Below are 12,032 nucleotides of genomic sequence, written 5' to 3'. Positions count from 1 at the left end.
AGCGTCTGGTAGTTTTGAACGCCTGACCTTGCAGTCGCAGCCCAACATGTAACCACCACGCCGATGGATTGATACACTCTCTATATTCGTGTAAAGAAATAACCAATCCACAATAAAAAGGAATAAACTACAAATTCACAAATGTCGTGGATGAAAAGAGCCTCACACCCACCTTGGAGGAAGTAGTGCACAACTCTTCTGGGGCAAGGGCGGCGAGTCTTCCCCTCACGTACTTCGGAGAGACCAGCCCTAGACAAGAACCTCATGCTTGGGAAAGAGGACGGCAGTGGAAAGAGGAAGGCCCTCGGCAAGATGGGTTCACCCAGCGGCTGCAGCAACGGGCCCACACTCAAGAACAAAGGTGACGATGGGGCAGGGCCACCACGGTGGTGTTTCCTTCCTTGTGTAAGGGTCACCCCGAGTCAGTGGTCTCCAGGGCTGGGGACGGAGCAGGGGCCTGAGGGAGTCCCTGGGAAGACGTGGCCATATGGAAATGGAATGAAAAAATCATGGGACTTTCCCGTGAACTTCCGTCTGCCGAGCACTGGAACACTAACAATATAAGGTTGTCAATTCAGAGCCCTCCGCCGCTTTGAAGGAGAGAGATGAAACGATTTGCTCCTGTAAAGATTTACAGCCACAGAAACCCAATATGAGGTTGCTATGAGCCCTGGTGGTGTACTGGATTATGCACTGGACTGCTAACCACAAGGTTGGTAGTTCAAACCCTCCCGCTTCTCCAGGGGGGAAAGACAAGGCTTTCTGCTCCCATAAAGATTTACAGCCTCAGACCCCCACAGGGCAGTTCTATACCGTCCTATAATAAGTTCCCTGTGAGTTGGAATCCATTTTATGCCAATAGTTTTTTTCTCTTTTTTGCAGGGGTGTGTGCGTGTGTGTGTGTTTTGGTTTGTGTTAGTCGAATTTCACGTACTTCTATAAAGGGAAAGAGTGACTGTTGCTGGCTGGCCTTACTTAAGAAGAATGAATGGATACCCTTCTTGAGCAAAGGCAGGGATCTCCCTCCGCTCGTGCCCGAGCCCAGCCCGCCTCACTTTGCCCGGGGAGAGGCCTTACCTTCACAACATCCTTCTCTTTCATCCAGGACGGGAGCGGGAGGCCCTGGCTGAAGATCTGGAATAACACCGCTCGGAGGGCTGCGTAGTGATCTCTCTTCACAGGCCGGACGCACTTAATGCGAAGCCTCCCAGCCAGTTCCTCATACGCCTGTCAGCCGGAAGGACAGCAAACACCCGCTAAGCAACGGCAGGGGCCCCGAGAACTGAGCCTGCGGGGTCTACAGTGGGGTGCTACTCCCACCCAGGCAAAATCCAGTGACAACTTGTAAGTGCAAGTGGTCATGTAAGGACACCAGAAGATGCTGTCCCAGGTAGTGGGCTTTCAGACGAGCCCCTGGAAGCCCAGGGCCCTGAGGGATTGTTCTGGGGAGACCCTGGGTGTGACCTGTCCACAGTGGAAAATGCCACGTACACTGACGGCCACACACTCAGGAGGTCCTTTGAGGGCACCCCTTTCTTTTTGGTCTCTGCTAGGACAAAGCTCATCACCCGCACTGCTGGGCATATGATCACGACTGGGCTGGCAGAAAAGATTAAAAGAATCTTCTAAATAATTTACAGCAGGTGCCTGGTCCTTCCAACAGTCTCCGGTGTGTGTGCGGAGGTGCTGCGGGGCCCGCCCGGAGAGGCTGGGAAGAGCCGGACGCCCCTGTCTCCTCAGTCGCAGACCTGCTCTACCTCATCCTGTGAGGACATCACACTTGGTAGAGGGTCACCAGGAAGATTCTCAACCAGATGGATGGATGCAGCGGCCGCAACAATGGGCTCCAACGTCACAGCGATTGTGAAGACGGCGCAGGACCGGGCAGTGTTCCGGGCTATGGTGCCAGGGTCGGAACTGACTCAACAGCACCTAATGGCCACCAGCACCAAAGGGCCAGCTCTGGGCACATGGCCGGACACCATGTCTCACTGGGGTTTCTGAATCAGAGCGCATTGATACGTTTGCATCAGATCTCTGAATTCACTAAGGCCTGGGTTGTCTCCGTCTTTCCCCCGAGTTTGATGGAAAAGGTGTACGTGCGTCCGTAGCCTGTGTACAAACACACCTTCCTGATGAGCTTGGCACCGGGAGTCTCTCCCCTCCACTCTCGCGCACAGTAGCTGAGCACATCAACTTCGGCCCCCACGCTGAGGTTCTCTGTACCAAAGACAAACATCAGAGACACCGGATTCTCTCACTCCCCCTCCTCCTGAGTCCACGCCACATCTGTTCCTCTTTTTTTTTTTACGGCACATAATTCCGAGATCATGAAATTCGACAGTTCAGTCACCACCACCACCAGGTTTAGGATATTTTCTCTATTCCTGGGCTCCGCGTTATTAGCTCCCGATTTCCCCCCAGCCTCCCATCTTAACTCTACGGAATCCCACACGGGCGAGTACTTACTTTTGAACTTTCTCTGCAGGTACCCCATCCACCTGAAAGACCAAGGGAACAAGAGTGTCAGCCTCTGTCGCGAATGGCCTGGGGGGGCTTCTGGAATCGGAGGACGACCCGTGGACCCACCATTTCAGCCGGTGCCTGAAGTGCAGATACAGTCTCTGGAAGCGGCAGAGGGCGGCCAGCAGGAGGGAGGTGGCCAACATCACGGCCCCCACCGCCAGCCTCCACGCGGCCTCGAACGCGTGGCTTGTGACGAGTGTCCAGGCGGGAGCTTTGTCATTTCCTGTGGAGGGGGAAAAAAAAAAAATTTTTTTTTAACTCACCTTAGAACTGCATTGTCTTATTTGTTCCAAACACAGATACACCGGAAGATTTATCTACAAAGTGCCTCTCTCGATGATTTACATAAACAGTTTAAAGGTGTCCAAATGATTCTCATCTGAAAATAAGGAATATTCAGCCTTAGGATGGTTCTTGCCATTGCGAGGGGGCCAGGAACTGGAAATGGCTCTGGCTTTAGCGACCCTCCGGTACGACAGAACAAGCTGTCCTGCGTCACCTCACTATTGTTACGTGTGAGCCCAGTGCTGCAGCCACGGGCCAATCCATCTTGCCCAGGGTCTCCCTCGTCCTAGCTGCCCCTCTACTTCGCCCAGCACGATGGCCATCTTCAGTCCTCGGAGGGCCATCCTCGCTCTCCAACACGTTAAAGAGGTCTCGTGCGGTACACTTCCCCTTGGCGATACATCCCATGACTGTAGTTGCTAGGAGCCACCGTCTCATAGCGACACTACGTGCAACGGAAGGAAACACTCGCTCGCAGTGCTTCTGACCTTTGCCTCCGCAGAGCAGGCACTGTGTCCACCCGTCTAGTTGAGGGGCTTCCTCTTTTTCTGGTGCCCTGCTACTTGACCAAGCAGGATGTCCCTCTCCGGGGACTGGTCTCTTCTGACAGCACGCGCAAAGTACGTGGCACGAAGCCTCACCCGCTTTGCCTCTAAGGAGAGCCATGGCTGCGCGTCTTCGTCCGAGAGATCCGTGTGTCCCTGTGGCAGCCCGTGGTGCTTTCCATGTCTTCACCGGCATCATAACTGAACTGCACCGAGCTTTCTCCGGTCCTCCTTATTCAACGTCCAGTCTTCACATGCACGTCAGGCAGCACATTCACTAGGGGGTGCTATCTGGGAATAGCTTTGTTGCACACAATTCCAAGGGAGTTGGTGTTGCCGTGGCCAACCGGATTTTCGCTGGCTGCGTTGGGAAGTGTCTCCTCAGAGCTTTCTAATCTTCCCTGGTCTGGGAGTTCTGCTAGAACCAGTTTAGGCCTTAGAAGGCTACATGAAAGAGTCGCACATAGAAGAGTTCCCCAATGAACCACCCGTGTCCCTAAAGAGCATCCTTGAGCAGTGAGTGTTTCTCACTCCCAGTGACCCTCTCGGACAGAGCAGAACTGTCGATTAGGTTCTATGACCACATTTTTACAGGACTAGAAACCTCATCTTTCTCCCAAGGAGCACCTGGTGGTTTCGAACGGCCAACCATGCAGACAGCAGCCCCTGTGTAACCACCATGCCGCCCAGGCTCCTCAGAATTCACAGGAAACTTGCCGCCACCACTCCCCTGGCTGTGTGACCGACTGTGGGCAAGTGACTTCTCCTGCTTTGGTTTTCTCGACTATGAAACTCGGAGAGGAACCACAGCCTCGCTGAAGTAAGACTGCACAGAATTCTCCAAGCACCAGTGCCTCAGTGGCCCTCCATGTTCAGTCCCTGAACCTGAGCCAGCAGGGAACAGCACCGAGTAGCCAGGAACCACGGGGAACCAGGCAGCACCTCCCACCCATAGCCCCCACCCCCGCCACGGTTGCCTGGTTCTCAGCTGGGGTGACCGCATCACCTTAACACCACAGAGCATGTGACACAAAGGCAGACAAGGGGCCCTCATTCCAGGAAGCCAATCACTTGAAAGTAGAGTGTGAGATGGAGGTAGATACGGGGCTTCTGGACGACGTCCTCATGCCTGATTTGACTAAGGAGGCTGGGGGACCTCACACTGTGAACTTGCAGTGGCGTGCTGGCTGAGGTGCTGGCTGTGGCCGAGATTCATCCCTCGATTACATCTGAGCATGAAAATGCTGCAGGGCCTCCCCAGGGCGGGGCGTGTCAACAATGACCCAATGTCCCGGGACCCACTGGGAATTAACTTCCCCCACAGCTCATGATTCCGGAAAATTCCTGTGACTGACCACATGGAAAAACTTTCACCACACTGCTATGCACCTTTTCAGCATGTTTGCTCACAGCCTCGACAAGGAATTTACCAGCTAATACATTTTTTCAGAGAAAATATTTACAGTTACTGGGCAAAGGGCCATTGCCCAAAGCAACTGCTTCATCTACTTAGAACAGCAGACTAGCTCGTCAAACCATTCTGTATTATTCTCCTTAGATACCAAAAGACCTGGTGGCTTACTGGGTCAGGCATGGGGCTGCTAAACCACCTCGAGGTCAGGTGTTCAACCCCACCAGCTGCTACATGGGAGAAAAGATGAGGTTGTCTGTTCCCATGAAGATGTGCAGTCTCAGAAATCCCAAGAAGCAGTTCTGATAGCGTCACTGCATTGGAATCAGATTGACAGCAATGAGCTCGGCCTTTTTTTTTTTCTTTCAGTTTAGATTCATAGTGGAAGCCCTAGGTGTCAAGAAGGTAAGCGCTGATTGTAGCCCTGATCTGAGAACAACTCCTTCTTATGACCTGGTCACTCCACCCTGTCATGAAAAGATCACTGAAGATATGGGTCCTATAGCAAAGTGCGATTAATGGCTTTTTGGGGGTACATCTGGAGAGGTTGGGGAGCAGGGTAATGGGGAGCTACTAACAGTTAGTACAAGGGAGAACATGTTCTAAAATTTATTGTGGTCATTACTGTACAATACTTCGTGGTATGACTGAACTATTGAATTGCATGGTATGTGGATTATGTGCCAGTAAAGTGTTTTTTTTAATTTTTTAAATAAAAATTTACTATGTATATGTTAAATTAGGCCCCTTCACCACCTCCCCACACCAAAAAAACAAGGGAGGAAGGAAGGAAGAAATCAGATGGTGCCTGGAGAGCAGAAAGAATTAGCATTTGGAGTCTTCAAAACCACAAAACCAAACTCACTCCCATCAAGTTGATGCCAACTTTTGGCGACCCTATAGGGCAGAGTGGACTGCCCTTGTTTCCTTGACTGTCACTCTTATTGGAAGTAGCGAGCTCATCTTTCTCCCAAGGTTTGTCTGAAAGCAAGCAGCCATCTAAGTGAGGTGTGAGCTAAGTACACACGGAAGAAGCACATCCACCTGTGCGACTCAAGGATTATAAATAATAAAATCCGAGATCAAAGAAGGGAAAGGTGTTTGGGGTTAAGTTCTGAGCAGCCAGTTTGCAGAAGGCTACAGTGAAAATCTACAATCCATTTGCAGTCTTCCTTTAGATGAAGTTTCCCTCTGACCACTGACCAGGGATGCATCACACAGACATGCAATCACACAGTGTATTAGAAAGTGGGTTAATATATATGTAGTTAGGCTAAAATCTAACACCCCATCATTTGCTCTCGCTTTGGGCCCATTTTTAATTTGTTCAATTTTTAGTATTTTCTACTTTCTTTCCTATTGAGGTTTTTCTGTTTCATTGTGGTATCACTGTAAGGCTTTGTTTGTTTGTTTGTTTTTCTGTATATGAAACCCGGAGAAGGAAATCTACCGAGGCAGTAGCTGGATCGGTAGTTCCTCAGGGTTATGGCAGGGAAAGTTGGGAGAAACAGGGAACTCATGAGTATATGGCAAAAGTCGATTTTCAACTTCACCTTTGGTCAACACATCGAAAACAGCGCCCAAGATAACATTAGCTCAAGGGCGCAAAGAAGGCAAGAATGAACCTTTCTAACCCCACCCTACACACACACACACACACACACACACACACACACACACAACGTACTGGCAAGAAGGAAGTAGGTAAATACCCAACACAGAAGGTACAAGATGACATCACAGACTGAGTCCACAGATGGATGTAATAACTCTGAATGTCAATGAACTGAACACACCCATTCAAAGACAGAGGCTAGCAGACTGGCTTAGAACACACACACACGAGACACACGGTTATGGGGGAAATGGACCTGGGTGCATATATTTATAGGTTCAGTAGTAGGGTAGCAGGTGGACATTGGGCCTCCTCATGCACACTCCCTCAATACAATAGCACCTTGCTCAGCTAAATGGCCATTCCATGATACCCACCTTCCCGGCATGATCACTGAAGATAGATGTGTGCATAAGCAAACGTGGTGAAGAAAGATGATGGTGCCCGGCTATCAAAAGATATAGTGTCTGAGGTCTTAAAGGCTTGAAGGCAAATAAGCGGCCATCTAGTTCAGAAGCAACAAAGCCCACAGAGGAGAAGCACACAAGCCTAAGTGAACACGAGGTGTTGAATGGACCAGGTAGCAGACACCAAAGAACAAAAGCATCATTGTGTGATCACCTTCCTCACATAAACGCTGAAGACGAATGTGTGCATAAGTAAGTGTGGTGAAGAAGGCTGATGGTGCCCAGCTATCGAGAGATATAGCATCTGGGGACTTAAAGGCTTGACAGTCAACAAGCAGTCATCTAGCCCAGAAGCAACAAAGCCCACATGGAAACAGCACACCAACATGGGTGATCATGAAGGGCCGAGGGGGTCCAGGTTTCAAGCAACAAAGGCGGGGGGGGGAATCATATCATCAATAAGGGGAGTGCATGATGGGGACCCAATGCCTATCTGTAGACAACTGGACATCTCTTGCAGAGGTGTAGTGGGGAGGAGATGAGTCACTCAGGGTTCAGTGTAGCAATAATGAAACTCACAACCTTCCTCTAGTTCTTAAACACTTCCTCCCCTCCAACTATCATGATCCCAATTCTACCTTGAAAACCTGGTTAGACCAGAGGATGCACAGCGGTGCAGTAGGTATCTGGAAACACAGGGGATCTAGGATGGATGAAGCCCTCGGGACCGACGGTGAGAGTGGCGCTACCGGGAGGGAAGGGGGATGTAGAAAGGGGGAACTGATCTCAGGGATATACATACATATAACCTCCGCTCTGGGGGATGGGCAACAGGAAAGTGGGTGAAGGGAGGCACCAGGCTGTGTAAGATAAGATAAAATAATAATTTATAAATTATTAAGGGTTCATGAGGGAGGAGGGAGTGGGGAGGGATGAGGAGGGAAAAAAGGAAAATGAGCTGATTCTAGGAACCCAAGTGGAAGGCGAATTTTGAGAATGACGAGGGCAATGAATATATACAGGTGTTTTACTCAATTGATATATGTATGGATTGTGATAAGAGTTATATGAGCCCCAATAAATGATTTTTAAAAAGAGACGATTTTCTAAAATTGTTTGCACAGCTCTTTTCAGTATGATTAAAGTACTGAATTGTAAAAGTATAGCAACAGAGTGCGTGAGCGCTCGATGACCAGTGGAAAGATGGGCGGTCTGCACCCAGGCTCCTCAAGATAAAGGGCTGGAATGCGCTTCTGAAAGATCCCCTTCTGGGGCCCTGGGACTCTGTACACCGGGACTCGGAACTCACCTGCCAGCAGTCACAAGGAACTTAGGAGAACTTCTGATTTTAAAACATTTTAAACATAAAGCTAGAATACTTCCATAATTCACACGGACTCAGAATAATTTTCCCACTTTGAAAATCCTGCCACAAGCAAACATCTCTCAGTAAATTCGCAGAAGTAGAATTCTGCCTGTCACACAGTCACTTACACAGTAACCGTTGACATTTCTACAAATAAAAATAAGTACTATTACACATGACTGCAGTCTCTTTTTCCTCTTAATGAAACCAGGGCACCTTTGGACACGCGTGATTCACAGTGATCTAAATACTTAGACAGCAGATGTGCGTGTCAGCACAGAACTGCTGCTGTTGTTATTTGCATAAGTATCAGCGTGAAGAGGCTGTTATCTGCATACGACTTCAGTACAAAGCTACTCTGCTGTTGTTTGTGGCTGCCACCAAGTCGGTCGGACTCAGGGTGACCCGGGGGTACAGAAGACCCTCTCCAGAGCATTTCAAGGCCTCAACTCCCAGAAGCAGATGGCTGCTGTTTCCCAGTGTGCCTCTGGGGGACCCGAACAGCCAACTTCAGGGCTCGCGGTAGCGTGCTTAGCCGTGTGTACCACCCCAGAAGCCCAGCTTTTCGATCTGACCCTCGACAAGATGGATGGACACGGTGGCTGCCCACGATGGGCTTGAACATCAGCGCGATTGTGAGGTTGGCACAGGGCCGCGTGGTGCTCCATTCTGCTGTACAAAGTGGGGCTCAGAGCTGGAACCAAGTCGACAGCACCCAGAAACAGCGAGCCCCAAGCCGCACAGCTGAGCTGATGCTGACTCTTGGCGTGTCCTCCCTGCCGACCGAGTCTGCAGAGTCCAAGTGCCCGGTTGGGTGGGTTTCATGGAGGTGACCCCTTGGGAGCAGATAACAAATCCTGTCTTCTGAGGGGCCTCCTGGGGGTGGGTGCACACTACTGACTTTTTTTTTTACATTTTATTAGGGGCTCATACAACTCTTATCACACTCCATACATATACATACATCAATTGTATAAAGCACATCTGTACATTCTTTGCCCGAATCATTTTCAAAGCATTTGCTCTCCACTTAAGCCCTTTGCATCAGGTCCTCTTTTTTTTCTCCCCTCCCTCCCTGCTATCCCCTCCCTCATGAACCCTTGATAATTTATAGATTGTTATTTTGTCATATCTTGCCCTATCCGGAGTCTCCCTTAGCCCCCCTCTCTGCCGTCCATCTCCCAAGGAGGAGGTCACATGTGGATCCTTGTAATCAGTTCCCCCTTTCCATCCCACTCACCCTCCACTCTCCCAGCATTGCCCCTCACACCCCTGGTCCTGAAGGTATCGTCCACCCTGGATTCCCTGTGCCTCCAGCTCCCATATGCACCAGTGTACATCCTCTGCTCTATCCAGTCCTGCAAGGTAGAATTCGGATCATGGTAGTTGGGGGGAGGAAGCATCCAGGATCTGGGGGAAAGCTGTGTTCTTCATCGGTACTACATTGCACCCTGACTGACCCATCTCCTCTCCTAAACCCCTCTATGAGGGGATCTCCAGTGGCCGACACTTGGGCCTTGGGTCTCCACTCTGCACTTCCCCCTTAATTCACTATGGTATACACACACACACACACACACACACACACACACACGCATATATATATTCTTTTTTTTTTTTTGCATGATGCCTTATATCTGGTCCTTGTGATTGCACTGGCTGGTGTGCTTCTTCCATGTGGGCTTTATTGCTTCTGAGCTAGATGGCCACTTGTTCACCTTCAAGCCTTTAAGACCCCAGACACTATCTCTTTCGATAGCTGGGCACCATCAGCTTTCTTTGCCACATTTGCTTATGCACCCGTTTGTCTTCGGCTATCGTATCATGGAACTACCAACTATTTGGCTAGAAGTCCAACCTTACCATTTGCATCACCCCTGGGACTCCTGGTGTAACACTGTAGCTTTTGTGAGGGGTTGTAGGATTGGCCCTGGCTCACAGGGAACACATGCACAACAGAATCCAACACTGCCCAGTCCAGCACCGTCCTCCAAATCACCAGTATGTCTGAGCCTTGACGGTCTTCCTGGCTTTCACCGAGCACCCCCCGCCCCCCAAGCATGATGTCCTTTCCCAGAGCCTGCTCCCTTCTGACTACCTGTCCAAATTACGCCAGATGACCTCTCACCACCCCTCCTCTAAGGAGCATTCCAGCTGTCCTTCTTCCAAGACAGATCTGTTTATCCTGGCAGCCCACGGTGCCGTCAGGATGCTTCACCAATGCCGTCAATCCGATGTATCCATTCTTTGTTGGCGGTCCTGATCCCCTGTCTGGGATTCACAGGCATAGCAGTGACTAGCAACGGCACGGTTTGGGTCAGGCACACCCGATGCCCGCGTGGCTCTGTTGGTCAACACCGGGCCCGGGGCCTGCGTTTTCCTTTGACAAAGGCCTTCTTCCCCAATCCCTGTGGACTCACAGGATGTTTTGTAAGAGAAACCTGGGTCAAGGGAATACCCATGTTTCTGTGTACGGGCATTCCAAGTGCCCCCTCCGGACAAAGAACTCTGCCCTAGAACTCTGCATCCACCATCTCCCAGAGGGTGCCTAGTTCCTGGCACTCCAATACCAGTCAGCATTGTTTGTTTGGATGGATGCACGTGTGCCAGCCTTGTTTTAAAGCTGCCTGGGGCTGACCAGTGTGGGCGATTCCCCAGTTTAGTCTGCATTTTCTGCTGGATCAGCTGAGCTCCGTGCTGTCCTGTAGGTACTGACTGTTCACATTGTTTTCTTCTGTGAAGAGACTTCTTAGAACATTATCCACTTCTGACTGGTGCGCGCGCGTGTGTGTGTGTGTGTGTGTGTTGGGGGGGGCAGGCTGGCAGTGTGTGTGTGTGTGTTGGGGGGGAGAGCAGGCTGGCAGGGAACCCTGTGAGCAGGCAGTTCCAGGGCCCTGGCATCTGTCTTGGGCTGGGTGGGGACTCCCGGGCAGCGCTGGCTTCCTGACCAGGTTCTTCAGTCCCCACTCCTGTTCCGTTCCTACACCTGGTGGGCGAATCCGGCTGCTGCCAGCTCACACCCCCTCCCACCCCCCCACCCCCACCCCCCCCACCCCCCGCCGTGCTCTCCTGAATGACCTCTGGGCCCACCCAGTGCTAGCTAAACCAAGATAAGATCCTCTCCCGCATCCCGCCTGCCCTGGTAGCCACTGCTCAACTTTGACCTGGACTGTGCTGCTTGCTGCCAGGGAGTCGGCTCTGATTCGGGGCCCATCAGGGTGAGCAGAACTAACAGTTCCACAGTTTTCGAGGCCATGACCTTCTGTAGGCTGCTGTCTTTTGAGGCTCCTCTCGGTGGGTCCGAACTGCCAGCCTTTCAGTGGGAAGTCAAGTGCCTGTTTGTGCCCCTCGGGGACCCCTTGTGCCACAGGGCTTCGCAACAGCAGGGGCACACAGCACCTGTCATTTGGTGACTGCCGCGTGCTGTCGCTGAGTGTAGTACTGCAGGGGCACCCGCGGTGTGGCAGGCACGCGACCGCACTGCTCTTTATGGCCATGCCAGTCTGTGGTCTGGGCAGCCCCAGCTCGGTTCTCCGTCCCTCTGCGATGGCGTCGGGGCTGTTCCCCACTTTTGTCTGCCTGGCTTTGCAGGGGAGGAAACTGACGGAGAGAAAGATGAACAAGAAGCCGATCCGGAGGCCCAGCCCCTTTCGTGGCAGGGTTGGGATCCAACAGAGGACAACGGGGCATTGAGGGTACACGCAGGGGTGAGGCCCCTCCACTTGCCTGTCGCTGAAGGGCGGAGCTACAGCATCAGCCTGTGTGGAACGAGACCCTTTGAAGAGACAACTTACAGAGCGTCTGCTGCACATATAAGCAAGCGGATCACAACTCAGAAACATTGAGACACGCAGGGACGCCTCGCCAAAGCACCGGT

The 12,032-nt window shown here is 51.4% G+C and overlaps 1 protein-coding gene across 1 annotated transcript in view; it reads right to left on the bottom strand.

Annotated features, from left to right (window-relative positions):
• OTULINL (OTU deubiquitinase with linear linkage specificity like) overlaps positions 1-12,032 on the bottom strand; it is a 56,514-nt gene that overhangs the window by 23,796 nt on the left and 20,686 nt on the right. Inside the window, exons 2-5 of the mRNA XM_075540872.1 lie at positions 2,590-2,749; positions 2,470-2,501; positions 2,129-2,220; positions 1,078-1,227 (exon numbers count right to left, since the gene is read on the bottom strand). Coding sequence (XP_075396987.1) covers positions 1,078-1,227; positions 2,129-2,220; positions 2,470-2,501; positions 2,590-2,749 — 434 coding nt within the window. The remainder of the gene's footprint in view (positions 1-1,077; positions 1,228-2,128; positions 2,221-2,469; positions 2,502-2,589; positions 2,750-12,032) is intronic.

This window comes from Tenrec ecaudatus, chromosome 2, assembly GCF_050624435.1.
Source record: "Tenrec ecaudatus isolate mTenEca1 chromosome 2, mTenEca1.hap1, whole genome shotgun sequence".
In the NCBI taxonomy this organism is placed as follows: domain Eukaryota; kingdom Metazoa; phylum Chordata; class Mammalia; order Afrosoricida; family Tenrecidae; genus Tenrec; species Tenrec ecaudatus.
This window is presented reverse-complemented; position numbering and strand designations above follow the sequence as displayed.